General features: G+C 41.5%; 1 protein-coding gene across 1 annotated transcript in view; it reads right to left on the bottom strand.

Moving 5' to 3' along the window:
- Positions 1-3,776: 3,776 nt before the first annotated feature.
- The window catches only part of GLIS3 (GLIS family zinc finger 3), a 375,244-nt gene continuing 352,617 nt past the window's right edge, over positions 3,777-26,403 (bottom strand). The window contains exons 9-10 of the mRNA XM_049711314.1: positions 6,877-7,059; positions 3,777-5,980 (exon numbers count right to left, since the gene is read on the bottom strand). Coding sequence (XP_049567271.1) covers positions 5,844-5,980; positions 6,877-7,059 — 320 coding nt within the window. The 3' untranslated portion in view covers positions 3,777-5,843. The remainder of the gene's footprint in view (positions 5,981-6,876; positions 7,060-26,403) is intronic.

Genomic DNA, 26,403 nt, shown 5'->3' with positions numbered 1-26,403 from the left:
GAATAAGACCCAGCATAGCCGAAGAATAGGCAGAGGGGCTCCTCACTGTGGTTTTCTTTGGGCAGATATTTATGGGAAGGGCAGGGGAATGTTCCCTCAGTTGACTAGAGACAGAACACTGTGGCCCATGGCAAATCCTGCCTGCTGCCTTTTTTGTTTCTTTTTGTATGGCCTGTGAAATAAGAATGTTTTTTACATTTTTAAATAGTTGACAAAAATCAAAAGAAGAAAAATATTTCATGACATCTGAAAACGATAGGAAATTCAAATTTGCGTCCATAAGTAAAGTTTTATTGTAACACAGCCATACCCATTTGTTTGTATATTGTCTATGGCTGCTTTTGAGCTACAACAAAGTTGTGTAGTTGAGACAGAGATCATATAGCCCTAAAAGCCTAAAATACGTCCTATCTGGCCCTTTGCAGAAAAAGTTTGCAGACCCTGGGGGTAGAGGATATAAGAGTTGACCTTCCCATGCATTTGAACTAAAAACTAAAAAAATATGTATGCGCAGTTAAATTACAAAACAAACACCTGTTAAACCTAACACATGGGTCAGGATATAAAACACTGTTGGTCATCACCCCGGGAGTACTCTGGGTTGCCCTTTCTTCCTGACCAGAGTTCATCAGTACCTGGACCTTTGTGGTAGTATATTCCTTGCTGTTGTTTATACTTCTGCCCCCTAAACTCCATATTTGAATTTTGTTTGTTTTTGAACTGTGTATAAATAGAATAACACTGTATATTTTCTTTTCTGTCTTGTATTTTCTTTCAACACAGTTCATGAGACTCAGCTCTGAATTACGGCATGTGGCTGCAGGTCTGTGACTGCCTTTGCTGCACTGCATTGCATTTCATTACTTTAGCACAGTTCACTTATTCTTTTTACTGTTGGTGGACAGTTGGGTCATTTCCAGTTTTGGCCATTATAAATAGCATTGGACATCTTATAACTGAGCCACCATTGACTCCCAAGAGAGAAATGGAATTGTTGGATAGCAGGGTATGTGTATCTTCAACTGTACCAGTTAATGCCACACCGTCCTCCAGAGAGGTTGGACCAAATCACCCTCCCACCAGCTGCCTCCCTCTAGGGAGTAGAGACACTTTGTGTCTTGTCAGTCAGCACTATTTTCACCTCCAAAGCCTGAACCACATGAGTTTGCTGCACGTTCCCCCAGCACCTTGAAGAGCCAGATGAGGTGCATGGGAGCCATCATCCCTTCTGCTTTGTATCTTCCGTGAACATAATTCTCGAGTCTTAAAAATTCAGTGAGAAAACTGTCCATTTTCTAAGAATAATCCTTGAGATAATATGATGTCTTTTATTTAGAGTGCTGTGCTTGGCTCACGGGGCAGTCAGATGTGTGAATGTCCTGACAACCCTTTCCCCTTCCCTGTCCCCTAAGGATGGAGCTGAGGAAAGGAGCCGATCAGACAGGACAAGGAATCAGGGAAATGATAACTGCCCCTTTCTCCTTTGGGAAATCAGAGGACTTAAAGGTCACGGTATTAGTTCACAGGAAGCTGATGCTTGTGTCTTTCTTGGCAGGGTTTTAGGAAAACTGGGCAGAAAGGGCCCACTCCAATGGCCAGCATGCCGAAACCCCATCACCTGGAGGACCATGCACTAGAGGCATTTCTGAAGCATGATGTAGCACTACATTGAAAAGGCACAAATAAACCCCAAACCCTAGCACACATTTATCCAGTTTTTGAAGCAGATTAATAGAATAACCAATAAAACATGTATAAAAGCTTTAATTAAATCTGATGAAATAAAACTTCATGTTTTATTTATGGACACTCCCAACATGTAAAGGATTCAGAGACACATTCATTTTTACTGCCATTTCGTCCTCATATCTATAATTAAATCCAGGCTGCAGCTCTGGCCCAAAGCGATGCGTCATTTTAAAACTGGCCTTGGACACTCCCTCCCCCACCCCCATCTGCTTTTAATTATAATTACCAATCCAATATGACTGAGGCGGATGGTAAAACTAAACAAAATAATAAAACAAACAAACAAAAAATGGTTGCTGCCATCATGTTTTAAAACGAAATGCTAAAGGAGGATTTCAGGCAGGTGGGCGCATCCTCTATTTCCAGTTTTATTATGTACCAAGTGCACAATCCCTTCATTTTACTTTCGACATAAAAAAAGGACTTCATGAAACAAGACAAAATAACTTATGATTATATGAAACATAACTGTGACAAATCACAAAACTATACATATTAATAGAAAAAAGTGTACCTAATTCTTTAAAAGATTTATGACAATAAGCACCAGATGTGCCCCTAGAGTAAAATCAGCCCCATATCCAGCATGATATATGCAGTTCACTTCTCTACGTGAGTGTATATAACTATGTACAAGAGTCTGTGTGATTTATGGGAAACAGATTTCCACTTTTTCCCCCCAAAGTGCTTTATGTCAGCAACATTACACAGGATGCTCTGCTGTCTGTACAAAATAAATCTCTTCTTTCCTACACTCGCCATCTCTCCAATGAGTGTTTTTTTTTTCTTTACTCATGGCAAAAAAAAAAAAAAAAAAATGTAACCACAGAAATTCCACACCACCAACAAAAAGTGCCATTAAAAATGCTGCTATAAAATGACATGGTCAAAACAGTCAAATAAAATACCAAATAATTAAATTGGACATTTACAATCACTATTCCCAATACTTCAAGGCAACTGGGAAGCAAGGTTCTTCGATAGGGGGTTGAACACTTACCTCTGTTCTAGTATGCTAATGTCCTTGACAGCTGCTAATTTTAAAACAGAACAACACCAAAGCTCTGTTTTATCAGTGGAGACTTTGCTGTGATTGACTGAAGACCTTTTGTTCATTTTGGAATCACCTAAATAATTTGGGGTAGACATGGGTAATGGGAGATACCCCACAGGACTAGTAAATATTTAAATAATATTTAGCAGCTGATCAGAGGCTAAATTACAGCTTACATTTTGATGCAGTCCCTTTAGGGAATTAAGACAATGCGGCAAATGAAATGTCTCTAGGCATACTGATTTTTTTTTTTTAATGTAATAGGATAATTGGCTTTGCGCTGTATTTTCACAAGCACCAGTCTTTTAAAAAAGGGGAATGACAATCTCTCTTCAGATGTTTACGAAAATGGTTACATATCAAGAGTTAAAAAGACCAGGAAATGCAAGGAAATGAGTTTTTGAAGTTTCTACTTTTACTGCTACAAACATAATGATGAAAGCATATATAAATCTTGTGTAGTGTGAAAGCAAGCAAGGAACAAATTTTAAGGTCAGGCGAGATTCTGGAATCTCAGGGCAGCGTGTGTTGTCTCCAAGGAACCTGGAGGTGTCCTGTCCTGGGGCCCTAAGCTCAAACCTGCAGCTGAGGGGAAACATGGAAGGGGAGTGAGGGGCACCCAGCCTTGCAGGCTGCACTGGGCCTGTTCCCTCTCCCAATTCCTGCTGGGGAAGGAGGCCCCGCAGGTGCGCTGCTGTCTGGCACCCTCTGGTTCCCTGGGGCCTCAGCGAGGCCAACGGGGAGACTACAGATGTGCACGAGGATCTCCTCCAGCCAAAGTTTCTGAGGTTCAGCTTCTGGCTTTGTCCTCCTAACCTGTTTTCACCTGAAATTATAGCAAAAGCCACAGGCAGGCAGACAACATCAGCTGCAGTAACAACCTTGCCTTTCCATTTTTTTTCCTCCTCATCACACAAATGAAATGTGTTTTGAGTTCCCTGTAGAGGCTCCAGGATTTAGAATGAATAGATTGTCTCTCTAAGATACCAGAGCTTTCCCTTCTCCGCAGGGTGTGACAAAGGACATGGTCCCTGTTTAGGCCAAGTGACACAACCCAAAAAGCCTGCCAGAGGGGTGGGACTTTGTGTGCCGTCTGAGAACTCATGTGGAAAGAAAGCCTGACGTGAATTCTTTTGTAAAGCAGAGCAGATTTTTGTAAAGTGAATGACTTGTCTCTTTTGCAGACACGGATGTCTGCATGATGGCTCTCCTCAGATCAGAGCCCACTGGCCAGAGAAACTAGACTGACTGAGTGCACTGTCAGAACGGACCCTGCACTTTGTTCTTTATTCGGCTGATTCTACTTCGTGTCAGAATGAAGTCCGGAATCAGGCAGAACACTACCGACCGTGCGGCCAGACGGGAAGGACATGTCTGTCAGGATAAAAACTGTCACCGGATCCCAAGTCTGACACCAAGCTGTTTAATTGTCTTGTTGAAGATTATAATTATCCCAGTTTGACAAATAGCATTTTCCCTCAGAGAACATTTTTAAAGAGAGAGAAAAGAAATCGTGAGAGGCAAGAGTACTGGAATATCAGAATCTACCAGGTGTTTTTGGGTTTTCGCAATTTTTATAGCCTATGTCATAGGACTCTGGATCCTTTTAATAACTTGGTAAAGGCGTCACAGAAAACGGCATCCTATTCAGGTTTGAGATCAAATGGCCGAGAGCTCTGGGTAAATTCCAGGCCCTCAAAACAGAGTTTCAGACAGAAAGGTTGCCTCCTTCTGGCCACCTTTCCAGAACTGTCCCCTCTACCTGCCTTTGGCCAGACCTTGCTCAGAGGTGGTGAGCAGGCAATGGTGGGTGGTGGGCATGTCTGAACCACAGTCAAGAAGAGGGTGAGAGCGATGCAAAAAGAGGGAGAGAAGGAAGGCAAGGGAGCAACAGACAGACAGGTGAGGGGAGATCCTAACGGAGGGAGCAGAGGCTGTGCAAAGTAGCCAGACATCAGGCATCTCTAGTTTGGTTTTCTGAGAACCCAGGAGCACACGTCCGTGTGTCCCTGCTCTCACAGCTTCTAGCAGGTCCCTGGGCAGAGCACCAGAGCGGAGGCCATGGGTGAGCCCGTCAAGTGACCTTTTCCTTTGAAAAATGTCTTCGAGGTGGAGCCGCTGAAGAGTCAACCCACGAGGGTCTCTGTGGCAGCACTGGGAAGAGGGTGGCCTACCCCATGTCCCTCAGGTAGCCTTTGCTAATGCAACACTAACATTCCGGGCGCTCACAGGTGCTGCAGGGTGCAGGCAAGCAGAGCCACAGCGGAGGCAAGACGTACATAGCTGGGGGCATTAAAATAATTATTTCCATCCAAAGAACAGACCTCTAAACATTGTTTTCCTTTAAAAAGTAGACGTAAGTAACAAGTCTTTAAAATCAAAGAACTAAGATAGGTTGCATGAATATAAAACAAGCTGTAGTGCTTCTCAAGGGCCTGTGCTTGACAGAACTTTCTCATTTTGCTTTTGGAGAAACACTGAAAGCAAATGGTTAGCGTGGGAATATCTAAGAGGAGAGAGGCAGCCAGCTCACTGGATGGCAGGCCGGCGCTGGGAAACCCGGGGTCCTCCAAGAGCTGAGCCCACTCTGTGCTTTGGAAGTGGGTTCCCCTTGCTGTGCCTGGCTCTTGGGTGGGATAGTTCACTGTGCTTTTGGCAATTTGGGTCGCCCTTCCTTGTTTGGAGTTTCAGCAAATCCCCAAATTACACTTTCACGTGCACATCATCTCACTGGTGTCCTTTGAAGGTTGGCAGCCAGGGAGTAACAGGTATCCGGTAGAGTGAGACTCTGAATTCCCTTTGAAAAGAGTCCTGCTGGTCACCGGCAAACCCAGGGAGAAAAAGGAGCAGCTGCAAACACACCTACAAAGCCCAGCTCTGACCATTCAGCCCTGCCCTCCAAAGACACACCTGGGACTCGGCAGGTTCCGCTGATTCGCTTGACATCCTTTTTCTCACAGTCTGTGAAAGTATAAGAAGAAAAGGTGGCAAGGAACGAAAAGACTCTGGATGCCAGTGGTAGTGGAGGCCAGGGGAGCTTTTAGCCTTCAGTATAGACAGAGGAGAGCTGGCTAGGACAGCAATCCACAGCGCTGATCTGCAAGAACGTGGTGTCTTCAGGTCCACTGCGAAGAGACTCCCCAAAAAGGCTTGAGGAACCCGAAGGTAGATCACACACTGGAAGAGAAAGAGCGCACAAGTCAACTGCTACCTTGTCGCAGACGCCGGGCACGCAGGGAGCAAATGCTGACTGGGGCTGAGGAGGAAACGGTGCCGGGCCAGGCCCTTCAGCGGGTCTCCCCGTCCTCGGGCTCCTTAGGTGGGGGAAGAGGCTGATGTGCAGGCAGGTGGCTAAAATAGGACTTGGCACAAGAGATGGGCTGAGTAGCAATGAAAGTGAAGTTCTGTAGGGAAGAGTGAGGGCGGCCTCAAAAAGGAGGTGATATTACGGTTGAGCCATAAAAAAGGATGGGATTCTCACAGACGGAGAGATAAAGAAAGAACATTCCAGGAGGGGGAAAGAGGGAGCGAAGACAGAGAGGGGACACGTGGGGTCAAGTGTGCTGGCAAAGCTCAGGTACAGAGCATGTAGGGAGACATGTGAGGAGGGCACATGAGACGTGAGCGCAGGTCCGGAGAGTTCCATCAGGCTCAACTCCTGGGGGCTTTGAATGCCTTGCTGAGGACAGTTGACTTTATTCTCTGGGAAACTACAAACTACTGAACGTAGCTGAACAGGAAAGTACCTTATTTTATCCTTCATTTTTGGAAGGCAATGGTTACGGTAGCTCGGAGGGCAGAATGGTAAAGATAAGGAGCTGACTCAAGGAACTTGTTGGAAGGCTGTTGCCTAAGTCTGGGAGAGACATGATGGCACCTGAACGAGGGTGGTGGAAGTGGGGCTGGAGAAGGGCTGGAGAGGAAGATAAGAGGAGAGACATTTCACGGGCAGACCGAACAGGATGTGATGTGGTCATGTGCTGGGTCAAGTCTAGTCCAGGCTAGTCAAGGGAAACCCACCTGATCTCACCTGCTTGTCTGCCCGAGTGTCTAAGTCTCAGACACCAACACACCTGTAATGCCCGAGTGAGCGGAGAAGGCTCTGTGGAAAACGTCAAAGCCAGCCTGGCCCATAGATGTGGGGACCAGGCAGTCCTCGAAGGAAGGCACCACACTGCAGGAGCTGCTAGGCGGCATGGTTCTCTGAGAGTCAGGGTAATGTGGGGGGCAGAATGTCTGCAGCTGCCCATAAAATCCTGAAATGCAAGCATGGCATTGAGCTACTGCAGGGCACAAGTTCCGAAGATCATTTCAACCTGGCTAGACCCTCACTCAGCCTGGCTTCATATGACAAAATGCCTTTAACCCTTAAGCCCACCTACAAAACCTTCTGACCAACCATCCATAACGTACTACCTGAGCAGAAGCTCTTCTACCTCCAGGGGCTTTTTATTTCTTGCTCTAGTACCTGAAGCTGAAGGGCTTCACACCTTCCCTAGACTCTCCAAAGAGTCCTGGACACTGAAGGCCCGTCCTTCAGGGGACATTCCTACCCCATGCCCTCTCACCAGTTTTTAAGTGCATCTTCCTTAACTTCTTTTATTTTATAGTCTGTTTTCCACATTTCGTAAAAACCTGAATAAAGCTCTTAACAATGCTCACCTTAAAAAATGCAACATAGATCTATCCATCTGTACTTCCAACAGATACATTCATACACATTTATATTTTTTCTTCCTCATTATTTTCAATAGGTACATAGTATCTCATAGTCAGATATGCAACCATTTACTTAACTATTATTATTGCTGATCTTTGCAGTAAATAGAAAAACTGGAAGTGAATAAACAATATAATGAAGAAATATGTGGAAAGATTTCTTAATATTTGAAATTAATCAACATTTTGCTAATCTTGTTTCATTTATCTTTTCAATTTTTTTCTTACTCAATGGAGTTTTTCCCTTGGGGTCCTATGTGGTCCTTTTCTATGATTCTCCACACCTTCCATGATACCTTACCATTTCCCTCTTCCTCCTTGTCTCATAATAAATTTAAGTAAAAGATTACTTTCTGGAGTATATGGTTTTAAAAATATAATGAAATCTTCATTCAATACCTTATTTCATGGTACCTGTTTCCTCAACTCTAACATGTGAAAGTCACTGTCTATTTCACTGGGTGATTGTGAAGATTAAGCAAGTCATTGGATAAGGAAATCCATACATAACATTTGAAAGTGCTTTATGAATGTCAGTTATTGATATCATGACTCTGTTTCTGGTGAAAAAAACAAGGGATTAGTAGAGGAAGTGCCCTCAGTGTTCCTTCCACAAACATTACACGATGGTGAATACAGAACTAATTCATGGACTTTGGAGCCCTAGTCCTGTGTGCTTTCCTCCTCTAGAACTGCTTCTTCTTATGGAGTCACCTATCAAGAGGTAGGGAAGGTGCTATTTGGGTTGGGTTCTTTTTAGCTCTCTTTAAGTACAACTGAGGCACACTAACACATCCAACCTATTATGCTCACACCCTTCTCATTTCTGATTAGTACTCTCAAGGCAGACTACCCTTGGCCAGGAGGCTTGTTCTATGGTCGCTAGGAATATCACCAAAGAATGTGTGCTGAACTGCTCACAAAGCCACAGACCAGCCCTCTAGGAGCTTATGATACAAGACAGAGGATGGATACAGATATATGAACAGGGTACACTCACAGTAGAAAACAAAATAACATTCTTTGTAAGTAAACAGTAGTATACTTTATGTAGAATCAAGAGAAAAATCCATATAAGGTTTGGGAGGAAGATTAAATTCATGTTAGCAGTATAGACTAGGAAAAAACATAAGGAAATTCCATGTCAAGGCAGGAGAACAAAGAATGGAAAACTACTGGCTCTTCTCTTTTTGACGCCCTAAGTCTTCTGCATGGACTCAGTAGGCAGACGGGCAAAGGACCCAAACAGATCACTCAGATACGCATATAATTTATCAACCAATATGGACAACTGGCAATTCTCTAGCCGTTAAAGCAATAAAAATCAAGACAATGATAAAATACCATATTCTACCTATCACATAAGCAAAGATTTCTGAAAGTCATTCTTGGTGCTGGACTGAGACTGGTGACAAAGGCACCTGTGCAGAGTGTGCAGACATTGCAAAGGAGTATAAGCCTCCGTAAATCACTTGACAACCTGCATCTAGAACCTAAAAGTGTTCATACTTCTGGACAGGGGAATTTTTCTTCCAAGAATGTATCCTAAAAGTGTATTCTGAAAAACAGAAGAAATTCTGCAAGAGGTAGTCATCACAGTGCTAGCTGTCATAACAGAAAACCAACAGAGGAGGAAAAATGGCCACCCATAAGAGAACGGTTGAACAGTGGTACATTTACCTGATGGGAATGTTAAGTAGCCATGAAAACAGTATTTACAAGGAGTTAACATCGTGGAAAGACCATTATAAGGTTCAGTTGGAAAATAAAGCAAGATACAAAACTGAATAGGGAGACTGGGTTCAGTTATGTGGAAGACTATGTATAGGACAGATTGCAAGGCAACATATTTATAGTTGTCTTTGGGGTTTTTTTGGCTTTATGTTTTTCTGAATTTTAGTATCAGTGAAGGACAAGTACTTTGGAGCCAGACTTCCTGGGTTCAAATCCTAGCTCAACTGCTTACCAACTGTGTAGTCTTGGTGAATTATGTAGCCTTGCAGTATTTCAGCTTTCTAATTTGTAAAACGGGATTAAAAGTAGTACCTAGGGGCTTCCCTGGTGGCGCAGTGGTTGAGAATCCGCCTGCCAATGCAGAGGACACGGGTTCAAGCCCTGGTCCGGGAAGATCCCACATGCCGCGGAGCAACTAAGCCTGTGCGCTACAGCTATTGAGCCTGCACTCTAGAGCCCCGTGAGCCACAACTACTGAAGCCTGCTAGCCTAGAGCCTATGCTCCACAGCAAGAGAGGCCACCACAATGAGAAGCCCACGCACAGCAACAAAGACCCAATGGACGCAAAAATAAAAAAATAAAAAGTAGTACCTATACCTTAGTGAGTTATTATGAAGATTAAATTGAGTTAATATTTACATATTATACAATATAATTGGAGAATATAATTAATATTTATATAATATATTTTAATAACACAATTTATATATGTTTGCTAAATAAGAAAAATAAAAAAGTAAAATTACATCACAATAATGTAGCTCTCAAAAGTAAAATGTTTATTAAGAGAAATAAAATTTTCGAAAGGGCAACAAGTAAGTCCTTCAACAATAACCAAATGTAAGAATGGACAAGGCAGTGGGCATGTAGCTCACTTCCAGTTCCCAGGTGGAATCCTCTGGAACATTCTTGGCCCTTGGGACCTGGGCTATATACCTCTTTCCCATATTGGTTCCTAGATCCTTCACTAATTGACACACATTCTGATTTCTTCACTCGTCCCCATGTAGGCTCACAACAGCAACAAACTGGAGTGGGCTGAAAGACCTGGGATGAGCAGTTTCATTTGGGAGGTTTCTTGGACTGATCTTGACTTTGGCTACCCAGTGGCCAGGCACATGTAATCACGGCATCACTATCAGGAGGAAAACATTACCAGGAACCATCACAGTTGGTTTATTAGAATGTAATGTCGCCTCACTGAACAAAATAGACAATATTTGCTATTTATATCCCTATGCTGGCTCTGTTCATATTTGTCACTCATATATACCCTGATAGCATTCCTCAGTGTAATATTAACCCTCCAGGAAGACAGACTCCCACAACTCCCCACATAGGGACATTGATCATTCAGGTATGTCAGGGACAGTGATAGAGACTTCCACTGGCCTTTTGTGAAAACCAATTCATTCTCTCTTTCCTGTCTTCTCCCTGCTTTGAAGACATGGCAGGAATTTCACATGGCTTCAATCTACATTTGAGTGCTGTAAAGTGTAAGAGTACAAAAGGTTCATAATGCGATGAAATACATCCGGTGAAGTTAAATAGTAAACCCAACATCCTGAGCTCCATCTCCCAGTTTCCCCTGTCCATCTGGGTCTGAGTGAGAGGGCCGAGTGAACTGTAGTTCCTGCCTGTGGCTTTCTTGGCTGGCACGAGAAACAGTCAAAACCAGAATGGCCCCACAAGCATGTTTTACCACGCTCACAGCCAACTCAGGGAAAGAAAATCCTCTTTATTAAATCCCTCCCTTCAAGAAGCCAGTTACTAGAGATGCCAAATACACTGGTGTGGATGACTGTGGTCACTCAAATCAAAGAGCTTTAACATAGCCTCTTCCCACTGCTATTTCCATAAAACTAACATAATTTTAAAAGATTCCATTAGGATCTTGCCACACACAAAAAACCAGAGAAAGCCTAATTCATTTTCTGATGAATGGCTCCTGTATTCCAGCTGCTGAATTTCATGTAGTAAGTTTGGAAGGAACACCACGTCAAGGACCCAAAGCAAAACGCAGCAAGATGTTAACACATTTCGTGGGCATAAAACATAAGAGTGATGGCACGGTCAGCCAATCTGTCAGTCAGTCAGTCAATGACAGTTACTGAGTACTGGTCAAGGTGCTTTTGGAGAGACCAAAGAACTAGAAGATAACACCTTGTCCTTGAGGATTGATAATGCAGTTGGAACAAGAACACATACACTTATAGTAGCAGAAGAATGCACACATAAGTTTATGTTGGCAATAAATATTAGTCATCACATTTAGTTAGAAAATCACCCCTCCCCCATTTTAGAAGTTATTTTACCTCCAAGAATGGAGGAGAAGAGGAACTTGCAGATAAACTGACTTTACTCAAGTTGTAGCTCCTGAAGGTCAAGGAGAATCATTCCTCCTCTTGTCAATTTTGGGAAGTATTTTTCCCTTCTAAAAACAAACTTGTTTTTCTAATTATTAAAATATTTTGAATTAATTGTACCAACTAGAAAATGTAGAATAGTATATGCAAAGAAAAGAAAAATTATCTTTATTCCTACAATTCAGACATAGCCAGATATATACACACAAAACTGGAATGTTATACATATTGTTTTGTATCCTGTTTTCTCCCCTAATATTACCTATGAGCTCACATAGTATTAAAAATCATTCTTTTTTTCCCAATAAATTTATTTATTTTATTGTTATTATTTTTTTGGTTGCATTGGGTCTTTGCTGCTGTGCACGGGCTTTTCTCTGGTTGAGGCGAGCGGGGGCTACTCTTCGTTGTGGTGTGCGGGCTTCTCATTGCAGTGGCTTCTCTTGTTGCAGAGCACGGGCTTTAGGCATGTGGCTTCGCTAGTTGTGGCACGTGGGCTCAGTAGTTGTGGCTCGAGGGTTCTAGAGCGCAGGCTCAGTAGTTGTGGCACGCGGGCTTAGTTGCTCTGCAGCCTGTGGGATCTTCCTAGAACCAGGGCTTGAACCCGCGTCCCCTGCATTGGCAGGCGGATTCTTAACCACTGCACCACAAGGGAAGCCCTAAAATTCATTCTCAAAAACCTCTCCTCTTTACTTTGTCATGTGGGGTCACTGACAGCTCTGTGATGATCCGTTAGATCAGGAGTTCATGGTTACTCTTGCTGCTTAATGATGATGAAGTAGCCCCATGAAGCTGAGTGTGGATTTCCTTCCCAACGTGGAAGGGGAGTGGAAAAAGTTAGAGGAGAAAGGAAGCGCATGACTAAATACAGTAATGGAAGGGTATTCTCTAAGGCAGCGCTGTCCAAGAGAACTTTGTGTGTTGATGGAAATGGCCTCATCTCACTGTCCAATACAGTAGCTGCATGTGGCTACTGAGCACTTGAGATGTGGCTAGTCGACTGAGGAACCAACTTCTACATTATATTTAGTTTTAATTAATTCAAATTTAAATGGCCACATGTGGCTTGTGGCTACTGTACTGGACAGCACAACCCTAGGGATATCTGCATTCTCAGGTTTAACAGACTTTCAGTAATGTTTCTGATTAAATTCCTAGAGAACAAACATATGACCCACCAAGAGTTTCAATAAAAGCCAGATAATGATTCTTAGACTCCTGGCCTTCAAGATAAGAAGTATATTAGACTCTTTATTACATTTATCTTTTCCTTACAAATTTACACTCTAGTCTTGGTAGAAGGAACCAGAGTACAAATACTTCAATAAATAAATAATGGTCACCCAACTCACAACCCTCGTGAGGGCTGATGCGCATTGTTTTAAGCTAAACTTCCAGGGCAATTCAGTTCTCCTGCAGGAACCACTTTCCTTTCTGGAAGTAAGAGAAGGAAAAGGAAACACATCACCCACTTTCTTTCCTGCAGACTCTGGGCCTAGCTCCCTGTGTGTATGGGAGTGGCAACAGCATAGGTACGTCTCCAATTTCCCTACGACTTGATGATGAAATAAAGTTCAATACAGAGGCTCTACCTTACACTTATGGGTGGAGATGAACACCGTCAGTCTAAACTTTGTCAAGGTGCTATGTCAGGAGCTGTGCCCCTAATGGGTTTGTTTATATACATAGCAGATGGCTTTGCAAAACAAAATTCTTGTTCTCCTTTATGGTGAGGCTGAGAACCACCACCAAACTCTGGGCACCAGGAAAAGAGTTGGATGGACAACATTCAGAATCAAGACTGACCCTTTCCTGCGGTAGGTTCTGCCCAGACCATGATGCCAACTTATAGATGCAGACAGCCCACCTGTGAAGCCCATCACAGGCATCAGGAAGGGCCCCCAGAACTAATTCCTCAACCAGAGTGTGGCCTGATCAGGCTGGGCAGGACCCTTTGTGAAGCTCCTTGGAAACAATGCTGAGAGCAATTGCTTCCCAAGACCCCTCAATATCTTCAGACAAGAAAGCCCTTCAATTCCCATGTGATCGGAGAGTATCATTTTAGGTATCCAGGCCAAACACTGTTGTTTTCAGATACTGCCCGAATCTCACGAGTCATCTGTCCCCTTGACCTTTCAGAAGAAACACTGGCTAAGCATGTGCTTGCCTTTGTTATTGTATTTTTATAAAATGGGGGTTCACAGTACCTACTTCATAAGGTAACTGCAAAGATTAAAGAGGATTAAGAGATGACCCATGTGAAGGGCTGAGCGTGTGCCTGCACACAGCACTCTACAAATGTTTCTTTTCACTTTTCTTCCCTATTCTTCTAATAACACAAACATTTCAACTTTTATGCCTTCATTTAGTCAACAACTATATGCTAAGCACTTACTCAAGTGCTGGAGACACAGTGGTGCATAAAACATACTCCATGCCTTCTTGGAGTTTATGTTTCAGTGAGAAAGAAAGATAAACATACAAATGAGAAATCAAGTAATACAATTTAATATTATATGTGACAATAAAAAGGAAATTTTCTTTAAGGAATATATAGAGATGCAACTCTTTTCTCTAGACTGCATTCAAGATAGGAAGAGGAAAAAGCTCAAATAAGAAAGAAGTTTGGGCACTCCCAAAACTTTTAAAAAAGAGTAGTGATTATGGTCCCTTTTGTTTGGCCCTGTCTGGTGAGGGTAGATATAATTAGGAGGTCATCCCATAGCTCTGCTGAGGACCAGCCCTGGCAGAGTGGGTTTTTTTTTTTTTGTCAGTGGTACTGATCAATTCGTGCCTGGGTAGGAGAATAAGCAGATGTCAGTGACAGAGGCAGAGCTGGCAGTGCTCAGCTTTTTGGTGGTACAGCTGTTTGCTAGCCAAGTGGAAGCAGGGATGTATGTTTATGAGCTTTACAACTCTTAACCATTTTTCCACAGAGACTATAATTTTGTGGGTTACTTTAGGAATTGTAGAGTTTTGGGCCTCAGTCATGATTGCTGCATGTGCAGGGGCATGGATAAGCCTAAGTGATGAACGAGAGGGCTCAAATCAGAGAGTTCCAGGGACAGGGACTCAGAAAGAAGATGCATGGCCTACTCCCTTTCGCTACCCTTATTTCTTCTTCTCCAACACTCTTATGGCTCTTTGTGCGTTCCCTTGTACTCTCTGGGGACCCTTGCACTCCCCCCCTTTAAATACCTTCTGCAATCCATGATACAAGCCAATGAGCAGAAAAGAGAAAAAAATAGGTAAGTCTCTGGTAAAGCTCTTAAAGGCTCTAAGAATATGATCTCTGGCATCACATCTTCTCAGCATGATTTAATGACCTCCAACTTTACTCAGAGAAAGGCCCAGGGAATCATACACTTATTACTCACATGGTACCTTTTTTAAAAACTTAAAAAAACTCCTTCTTAGGCAGCCTCTGATATACCTGTCTTATAAGTAGGTGATTCAAACAAATGTTCTCATTTTATAGACAAAGAGATGGAAGTTGAATCACATGCCTTTAAACCAATACTATGGTTATATGTTATTGTGCAAATAAGAGAAAAGTGGAAAATTCATAAACTCATTTTAATATTTAAAAACATCCAGCTATTTGCAATTATTCATGGATCTAGCCTTTATCTTAAAACAAATGGGGAACAGAGCTAAAACAGTCATCATATACTTTTCTACTAAGTCCAGAGTTTTCTCATTTGCAGTTCCTTTGCTTTGGCATTTTTATAGACATTTTGATTAGTGTTACACCAACCCCTCAGAGAATTCTTTCAGAAGGAAGGAGAGGAACTAATATTTATTTGCTCTGAGATAGGCATGATCTTAGGTGTTTTAAATAGAAAATCTTCATTTTTACAACTTTTTAAAAAACTGAAATATAGTTGATTTATGATATTGTGTTAATTTTAGGTATACAGCAAAATGATTCAGATATATATATTTTTTTCAGATTATTTTCCATTATAGGTTATTACAAGATATTGAATATAGTTCCCTGTGCTATACGGGAAATCCTTGTTGTTTATTTTATGTATAGCAGTTTGTATCTGTTAATCCCATATTCCTAATTTACCTGCCCCCCACCTTTCCCTTTGGTAACCATAAGTATGTTTTCTATGTCTGTGAGTCTATTTTTGTTTTGTATATAGATTCATTTGTATTATTTTTTAGATTCCACATATAAGTGATATCATAAAATATGTCTGTCTGATTTACTTTACTAAGTATAATATTCTCTCGGTTCATCCATGTTGCTGCAAATGGCAATATTTCATTCTTTTTAAGTTACATCAACTTTTGAGTTAAGTAATATTGTCCCCAGTTTACAGACAAGGAAACAAAAAAGTTCAAATAACTTACCTAAATCCTCATAGTTACCAAGTTTCAGAACTAGGACTCAAACTCTGGTCTGTTTGGTAACAGTTCATAGAGACTATTAGGGCTTAAGCTCACAGACAAATCATTTCAAACAAAATCTTGCCATTTTTGTTGAGGTCTCTCACTGCCAGATTATAGGCAAAGTTACTCAGACTGGATCAACATTTCATGAAGTACATACATTTTCATTAGGGAGAAAAGCATTGAATTAATTAACAAAATTGATGAAATTACCTAAACACTGAAAATTTCGAAAAACCCTGAAGAGTAGAAACAGAGACATTTCAGAAATTTCTCTTGGCCAATTTTCTGATTTAGTCACTATTTTATTTCTATCCATTGCATGAACTACCTGGATCTGGGTTCAAAGCCTGGATAACCCATTAACCAACTGTGTGTCTTTGCATAAATTATTTTCCTTCTTGAGCCTCATTTTCTTTTAAAATAATATCTATTTTATAGGGTTGTGGAAAACATTATACATGAGAGCATTTATAAAAGCATCTAGTGCATTCCCCAGCATGTAGTAGGCCCTCAGTAAATAGTAGCAATTATTACTACCATGAAATAAGCTTAGCTGTATTTGTAGATTCTGTATAATGCACATGCAATTCTTAAGCAATTTATCTCTCATAACCCACCACCCTTAGGTATAAAATGATGCTGATCTTGGAAGTGAAGCCTCCACAGTCTGGTTGTCATTTTTCCCCTTAGCTCCTGGTCTTGGCCAACAACCTCAGTCAGGTCTTCATGTAGTCAGAACTCTACTAAGCTTCCTCCCTGGAAGTGATGGAGAAACCGACTCTTCATTTTAATATGGAGTCTATAAATGGGGAAGCTACAGGAACAGCTCACAGACTGTGTTAGCAAGACAGATTTTTCTTCGGGCTGAGAACTAAACCAGCTTGCAAAGCACTCGAGCTATTTAAGACTGACATTTAAGTAACTACTGTACTAAGAAAAAGGAAAATAATGGAAATAATAACCCTGAACATTCCATTTGGCACATTCCTTTTGAAGGAACCAGGTTACAGTGGTTGGAAAGCTGACCAGTGGAGCAACCTCCTGGTCCCCTAGACCCTGGTCAGATGGGTTGCAGCATGTGGGCTTCAAGTTAGACAAGTCCACCTGGTTCCAAGAAGTGGGGCCATTTTCATCTACAGCTTCTACCACTAGCCTACAGGCCACAGAGGGATGCATTCTGCACACTCTGGGTGCTCTCTTCTGCTAGTGCACCTCACAGAACCTCACCTGGTCTGAAGCAAGCTGCTAACAGCATTTATTACTGTGAGCCACACTCGCTGTCCAAGTTGTATACCTGGGGTAGGGGAAGAGGTAGATGGTCTGCTACTGATGTCTGCAAAGTTTCAAATAAGGGGATGAGAGTGGGCAGAGCATTTTGCTGAAAAGGGCAAAAAGGAAGTGGGAGAAAGCAGAGTGAGAAGGAAGGCATGTATAAAACCCTTTTGGTTAAAAGATGTAATCGATTTTCACTAAAATATCTTCAACCCAACCAAAACACTAATGCGTGGTGGCCTACGGCTTCCAAATTCTCAGAATGATAAGCTGCCGAAGTAAACTAATTGCGATGTGTCTCAGTAATTGCCGTGTGTGGGTATGTACAGTTACAGTACAATGGTTCAGTGCATCCTCATAATGACAATGCGCATATGGCAATTATATAAAACAGAGATGCTCAAAACCAGAAGACCCAAAGATTCTTAGGATGGATATTAAAGCCAGCTTTGCCATTTACTGGCTGTGTGGCCTTGAGGAAACCATAGCCTCTCTGAGCCTATGAGTCCCTATTGATAAAAGGGGGAAAATAATACTACTGTGGCAGCATGATCCTCATGATAGGGAGGGGGAGAAGCACAGGGAGCAAACGGAAAGAGACTCAGTGCCCAGTTGCCCATGATTTGCCTCCTGTACTCCATCACCCGCCTACGACTCAAAAATCCTGGATACATATAAAGCCCAGAATGAAGGGTGGAGGAGTTGGACATTCTTAGTCTGATGGGTGTGTGAAGTAAACACTTTGGCCATGGGTCAAGGTTGAAAGGAATGAGGTGGGGATTTCTCTATGAGAGGGGGTTACTCTGTTGCTGGTGTATATAACCCTCCTAGGTGGCTACAAGGATCAAATGAAATAATAAGTGTGAAAATATTTTGCATACAGTAAAACACACTGAAAATTCCAGCCCCTACTGTCTCATTATAAGCCTGGTGTTACTTATCATCCTACATTCTCTGAGTACAAAGGTAAATTTACCTTCGGTTGTGTCAAGCTCTGTTGCATAAAGTTCACAAGCAACCCTTTGACTCAGGAGTACTTGAGCCAAAAACAGAACAAGGAAAGCACGGCAGAGAATGAAGATTTAATTCTATCTGTCCTTGTCCTTCCAAGCAAGCTTTGCTGTAAGAAAGGTCTGGCAGAGAAGAGGATTCCAGATAGAGACTAAAAGTGACATTAACATGAAACGCTGCAGCCTCCTCTGAGAGCCATCCTGGTTCTCTACAGCTTTTAGGTTGTGCTGCATTTACAGAACTTCCCCGGAAGGTAAAGGGAGAAGGAAGCTGGAAAGTATTCCCTCAGTCACTGGCCAATTGCTTCCTTTGGATTATCTCTGATTGGGGAAGCACGGTGAGGTGGCACTAAGTCCTACACTTAGGGTCTAGGCCTGGGGTTGTTAAAGTGGGGGCCACAGCATCAGCTCCACCTGGGCAGACACAGTGAATCAAATTTCTGGGTGAAGGGCCTGGGAGTGTTCATGTTAACAAGGTGTTTCTTACCCTAAAGGTTTAGAAGCCCTAAGAACATCTTTACATGATTTTCAATCTTTGGCAAGTTTTCCAAATGGAATACCAATAGGAAAAAACAGAACAGCTCTGAGTTCATTTGAAATGGAGGAGGAGAGCTCTTCGTATGGGCATCTCTTCCCCCTGGGCTCACCCCCAGCCCTTTCTGCTGGACTCTGGGGGCTCTTGGGGATAAAGCAATGATGACTGTCCCAAAGTGACTTTAGATTACAGACATAGATCAGGATGATCTCCCTCCCCACCCCAGTACCATTCTCTTCTTGGGCAAGGTGCAATCACGGGACCTCAGTTGAGTGACTCAGAAGTTCTGGGCTTACTGTTGGTCCCACACTGATCTTGTGGCCTAGACTTCTGCTGTCTAGCTGTAACCAAACTCCCATGTTATATCCGCTCCACTAACTAGGTGATTTCTTGTTTCCCTGAATCCAAGTCTATGCCTGTACAACTTTCCAGCATTCTAATCTCGCTAAGAGTGGGCACCAGCTCACACTTGCACCAATGGCTTGACTGTTTCTCCTGCTGAACCTCTGCCTCACAGCTAAGTCCCTGTTACATACTGTGAAGCTTCCCCCAAATCTGCTGTCCAGAATATTATAGTGAGATGAAATCTGGGCTTGAAGTAAAAGAAATCTATATAGGTGGGTTTAAGAAAGCAGAGCGGACTCTGCATTTGTAAAACCTGATGTATGTCATTGGATCCCCAAATTCCTGTCACTCCTTTCCATCTGGCTACCAGGAAACTTGCCTTTTCATCTTGTCAAACCTTGGGGACACTGACTCCTAACGTGGATAACTCAATTTATGATCTGCCATCCTCTGCTCCGCCCCTCCAGCTAGACAGCCTTCTTCCCACTACCACCTGGGGGTCACACTCTGATGAGTATGTCTAGTCTACAGGGTCTTTCCTTTTCTGCTTACTCTCATCCCACTGCCCACCAAACTCTCGATTTTAAAGTATGTATTAGGCATCTCAAATGTGCCATGTACTACAGGGATTAAATAGATGACATGATTCCTTGCCTACATATGGACCATGAAGAATACTGTCTCACGGTTGAGTTCAAAGGTTTTGCTTGCCAAGAACCATTCCTTACATATAAGCTCACGACAGGCAGGGACTTCTATTTTCTCTATTGATGTAGCTTTAGCACGCCAAACAGGACCTGGCACATAATAGGAGCTGAATATTTGAGAATGAATAAATGGATGAGTGAGTGATACTTACACATAGAGCCTTTGGTGAAGATACTGATGGTAAGAGGAACCACAACTGAGCTCAAAGATTTTGATCTATGAACTTTGTACATAATAGCCTATCAGGAGTTTCAGAAAAATAAAGTGACTTCCCTTTCTAACACTGAAATTTTCTTTTAATGGAGGAAGAAACAAAGACAATGGAAATACAATTGCCCCTGTCAAGATGACCTGGAGAGTTTTGCTGCTCCAAGCCACCATTTTCTGCTGGATGCCAGGAGGCCACTGAACCTGAAGAGGAACAAGAGTGGGCAGGAGAATTAAGTGGCTCAACTCATCCACAGAACACTTTGCACTCTTTTAGGAAACCATCCCAAGGTCAAGGAGTTTCTGAGTTTCTAATCTGAGTTTCATCTCTAAATAGGAGCAGAAATATATTTCCTACTCTCTTCATAAAGTTATAATGAGGATCCAGGTATTCACCCAACAAATATTTTATCGAGCAGTTTCTTTATAGCTACCAGGCAACGATAATGATCTTGTACCTAAGAGTAATTTATAAAACATATATTGCAATATAAATGTATGTTCTATCACTGACCTCAATGGTATTGATAAAAACCCTACATCAGCCCAGATCCACAGACACAAACAACCTTGGGGTAAATATTTGGCTAATTCAGATCCCCTGAATCATTCGGCCATTCTGATGACAGGATTTAAGAATCTGAAGTAAAGGGATGTGTGATATGAGATTGGGTTTGCGGAGGAATGTAGGAGAGGAGCGGCTGGCCGTTACACTTAAATGATCTAGAAAAATGCCTGAATGTTTTTACTTCAACAGACTTGCATCTTTAAGGTCTAGTTCTCAAAGCCCTTACAAAAGAACGAAATAGAGTTTAGCCAGAGCAGTCTGGTTAGAAAGCAAAAATTTCTGTAATGAGAAAGAGCACTCACAATTGTAAGTAAATCAACTAGAAATTCTAAGGGAACTAGGACTGTTTTGCAACACGGTCTGAGCCCAGATGACCTGAATGGGCACAGATCAAGCCAATTCTAGTGTTTTATTGTTGTTGTTCTGTTTTATTAGTGGCCTTGCTACCAGTAACAAGATGTTTCTAATGTGTGTGTGTGTTTTCCCTTTAAGGAAACTCCAACCACAGCTATTCATATTTTTTCTTCTAAACGATGAGTTGCTTATCATATTTACAAGGAAAACTGCAACTAAAAATACAAGAATTACAAGACACGGATTGCCATTAGTATGTTCAGACCTGAAGAGTTCAAATGCACAGCCCCTAAAATAGACTTATAAGACAATATTTAACTTGATTTTAAGATCTCTATTCATTAGAGGCTAAACTTCATGAGTTTCAGATATAAGACAAAACATTTGCTTCTGGAAAAAATGTCATTGCTTCCCCCAAAGAATGAAAAAGCACTAAATCTGTAATAACGTTCATTAAATGCTTTTCTATAGTGTGTTTTTTTTTTTTTTTTTTTTTTTTTTTGTGGTACGCGGGCCTCTCACTGTTGTGGCCTCTCCTGCTGCGGGGCACAGGCTCCGGACGCGCAGGCTCAGCGGCCATGGCTCACGGGCCCAGCCACTCCGCGGCACGTGGGATCTTCCCGGACCGGGGCACGAACCCGTGTCCCCTGCATCGGCAGGCGGACTCTCAACCACTGCGCCACCCAGGAAGCCCCTCTATAGTTTTTAAGTTAACTGACAGAGAAGTCACAGTAGTCAATGAAACAGAAATTTTCTGGATCTTTTCCTCCTCTTCAATAAATTTTTGAGTTCCAATTAAGAAAACAAACTGTCATGCTGCCAATGACACAACCTGACTGGCAGGTGAAAGAGCAAGTGAACTACTTAATAAATAATATAGATACCCAAATAGTAGCTCCTGTTACTTAATTCCTATTATAACTGAACTACCTTTAGAGCTCAATAAAAATATTAAAAGATGCTCAGTCACATTACTAACCAAAGGAAAAATCAAAACAACTTTGCTGTACAAACTGGCAAGTATTAAAATGACTGACGGGGGCTGGTGGTGGTGGTGGTGGTGGGATGAACTGGGAGACTGGGATTGACATGTATACACTAATATGTATAAAACGGATAAGTAATAAGAACCTGCTGTATAAAAATAAATAAAAATTTTTAAAAATTCAAAACACTTAAAAAACAAACAAAAATAATAATAAATGACTGACAATATCTAGGGTGGGGAAATGAGCGCTCTAATGCACTGTTGGTGAGAGTCTAAATTGGTACGGACTTTGTGAAGGAATATATGGCATTATCTATCCAGCTTTAAAATGTGCATACCCATCCATCCAGCAATTTCTCTTTCAGAAATATTTCCTAAAGAAAGAATGCAAAGAGATATATATGTGTGTGAGAGTACTTGTGTAAACACACAATATACATAAGGAGATTTAATATAGCATTGTTAATAAAAGCAAAAAGTGGAAAAAACATAAATGTCTTTCAACAGTGGAATGATTAAAAAATGAAAAGTTCCCATAAGTATTAACCTATACAATTAAAAAGGAGTTGATTTACATACATTGACCTAGAAAGCAAAAGCATATATTTTGTTAAGTTAAAAAAAAGTGGGACTTCCCTGGTGGCACAGTGATTAAGAATCTGCCTGCCAACGCTGGGGACATGGGTTTGATCCCTGGTCCAGGAAGATTCCACATGCCATGGAGCAACTAAGCCCGTGAGCCACAACTACTGAATCTGTGCTCTAGAGCCCGTGAGCCACAACTACTAAGCCTGGGTGCCACAACTACTGAAGCCCACGCACCTAGAGCCCGTGCTCCGCAATGAGAGAAGCCACCACAATGAGAAGCGCGCGCACTGAAACAAAGAGTAGTCCCCGCTCGCCACAACTATAGAAAGCCTGCGCGTAGCAACGAAGACCCAATGCAGCCAAAAATAAATAAGTTAATTAATTAAAAAAAAAAGTAAGTCATAAAATAAAATGCAGAATGTGAGGCCACTTTATAACAGGGCACATGTTATGTACATATACATGCATATATTTCATTTTCAGAAGCATTTTTAAAAGTCTAAAAGGAATACTCACCAATCTTAATAATCATTACCTTTGAGCAGTGGAATTAAGGTGAACATAGGCTGGGAAGCAACTTAAACTCTTTATAAGGTTAAGTACCCTAAGTACCTTTAAAAAAATGAACAGGTAAAGATTTTTTTCTAATTTAAAAAGTCAATAATAATTTAAAAACTGCATTTAAGGAATGTGCTAAGAATCCAGTAATCCTGGTTTGATGATTTAGTAATCAGGCTTCCAAACAGTTTCTCCCAGCAGGCGTGTGCTTGAGCAAACATGGCACATGAGAGCGTGGGTGCGTGCATGCACATGGGCACACACACACAGAGACACACAAACACACCAATACACTGTGGGGTAACCTGTGGGGTAACACCTGTGGGGTAACACCACTGGGGGCAATCAGAGGGTGAGCTATCCCTTCCCTACAGGGACCGTGACGGCTCTTAATCCAGTGGTGAAGAGCATAGACTGTTGTCAGATGGTCCTGGGTGTAGTTTCCAGCTCTACCATTTCAAGATTAAGAAATCATGGGCAAGTTACTTAATGTTTTAGCGATTCAGACTCCTCAGCTGTAAAATGGGAATAAACAATGCCTTCTTTATAGGGTTGTTATGAGGACTAATAAGAAAGGCACTGTAAACATGCACCATACTGCCTGACACAGGGGAAAAAAAAGGCAAACATTTTCAGCAATCAGTATGCAAAATACACAAGACAAGTGGTTGGTGGGAAATCACTTTGTCTCATGAATCACAGTACCTGTACTGCCAGCAGAATTTTAGCCCTGTAAGGAACCTCATCTTTAATGGTTCCACATTTAACCTTCACACAAAAATAATTCCCAAGCTAACTAAAAACTCTTACAGTACTGTAGCTACAGGCATCATCATGAAGGAGAATGAGTGCGAGCTTTGGGGTCAGACTGTGTTTATAAAACCAGCTCTGATATTCACTAGGTATGTGACTTGGGGCAAGGTGCTTAAACTCTCAGTCTCACCTGGGAGGCTAGAGTATATTAATATTTTTATTAATGTTATTGTGAGGATTAAACAATACAAGTGGAAGCATCCAGCACACCCAGTATCTGGTACACAGTAGAAAAATGACAACAATAATAATAGCTCTAATTAACTGAGCATATCCTGCAGACCAGGCATTTTCTCTTTCTTACACCAACTCTGAAAGAGAAGTATCACTATCCCCCTATTATACTCAGAATTTAAAAAACAAAACAAAGAATCAAAACAAAATGAAAACAGACTCACAGATATAGAGAATGGGTGCTTTGCAGAGGGGAGGGTGGTCAGTGAAACAGGTGATGCAGACTAAGAGGTACAAATCTCCAGTTATATAAAAAGTCCCAGGGATGTAATATACAGCATAAAGAATATGGTCAATAATACTGTAATCACTTTGTATGGGGACAGATGGTTACTAAACTTGTGGTGATTATTTCATAATGCATGTAAATGTCAAATTTCAGTACACCTGAAAATAGTGTACATAATATTGTACACCAACTGTATTTCAATAAAAATAAAATAGTCGGGAAACTTAGATTCAGGACATTTAATGACTTGCTCATAAGATTCCAATTCAGATCTGCCTGACTCTAAAGTCTTTTTCTACAGACTTTTCTACAGCTTTTGCTACAGCTCACTGTTTCTCTTCCTTTATCACCTTGGGCAAGTCACAACCTCCTCTTCTGCAAATCTCCTCTTCTGAGATACTGTGACCAATTTGGGGGTATGTAAGCTAGTGGCTGGGAATGCTTTGAAAACTGAAAAGTGCTTTCAAAAACAAGGGACTTGCACTTACGAGCCCTGGGAATGCCTCAAAATACCTCTTCCACAGGGCTGCCACTGCTCAGAATTTCACTACTTGACACTCAGTACCAGATGTGCAAATACTCATGAGAAGGAGTATTGCATTAAATTTACCTTAATGTATAAGTGAATCACTAAATCATCCTATTTCCTCTAGGGAGAGGTCCCAGGCAGTTGGTAAGCACTGGATATCTAAAGAGACGAACAGGAAAATAAGAGGAAGTGCCCAGAGAAAAGACGGGCCCTGAAAACCTGATTCCAAGTCTCAATTTTGCCACGGCTGGCTCCACCAACCAGTTTAAGAAACCACGGGCAAAATCCCTCTCTTCCTCCTCCCCTTTTTATTAATTCATATTTATTCAATAAACTTTTATTAAGCATTACCATGTACCAAACATTGTGAGGAGATACGATTCCTGTCCTAAGGAAACTTAGAATTTAGTGATGATTACTTGATTTAGATCTAGTCCCCTAATATCCTTACTGATATATGGGTTTAATCTGTGAGTGTGTGTGCAGATGCTTAATCACATATGTATATTATTCACAGTTCAATTTTCCATAATTAATCAAACAGCTCTTCTGATTAAGATGACCATCTTACACACCTGTCATAAAACCCAACACGTTGAAATTCTGACTGTACTCATATACACACTTAAATTTAACTTTTGTTTTATAGAATTAGCACACTGTCAGAATTTATCAAGTACTAGCAATGTAAAATTGCTCTGGGGATAATTTTGTAGTAATTAAGTATATAAGAGTAATTAAGAATTTCCCTGGATCTAATCATCAATCCCCAGTACTATATAAGCATTAATAACATCAAGGCTGACACCAAAAATTATTCCTGATTATGACCGCTGATGATAATATTCGCTGATAACATCAGAATAACGTGAAGTACACTCATTGGCTCATTCCCCTTGTGAATACGTCACAACTTCCTCAGTGAAGACTATTACACTGTTGATTTATCAATCTTATTTGTCTTCCTGAGATTTCAAGGCAAAGTTGTGACACATGCTTAAGTTCTAAGCAATACAATTTCTAGACTTACTGCTTTATTATTTCACAACCTCACATATGCAGATGTGACTAAATTTCCTGTGGGAGGGAAGTATGTTTACTGTCTCTACAATTTGCCTTTTAAAAAAATAAGCTTTAAACATTTAACACTATAAACTCCCACAAATGAGATCAGTCATGGCTGTAACCCATAGGGCTCTTCTGGAAAGTACCATTGCACAATCACTGTTAAATAAACAGCCAACACAGAGGAAGAAGTTAAGCTTGTACCTGCCACTCCATTTCATTTAATTTATCAATGCTCTGAGGTTTCTTCAGTTTGAAAGATGGTTTGGCTGTTTGGTAGGACAAGCCATTTACAACGTGTTTTGTTCTTGGAGGCCTATTGGTGTCTGGAAACCTTTTGTTGTCGCACTGAGGTGGGAAAATGCTACTATTG

This window comes from Orcinus orca, chromosome 6 (genome assembly GCF_937001465.1).
Source record: "Orcinus orca chromosome 6, mOrcOrc1.1, whole genome shotgun sequence".
NCBI lineage: Eukaryota > Metazoa > Chordata > Mammalia > Artiodactyla > Delphinidae > Orcinus > Orcinus orca.
Note: the sequence above shows the minus strand (reverse complement) of the source record. Positions and strands in the feature narration are given on the sequence as shown.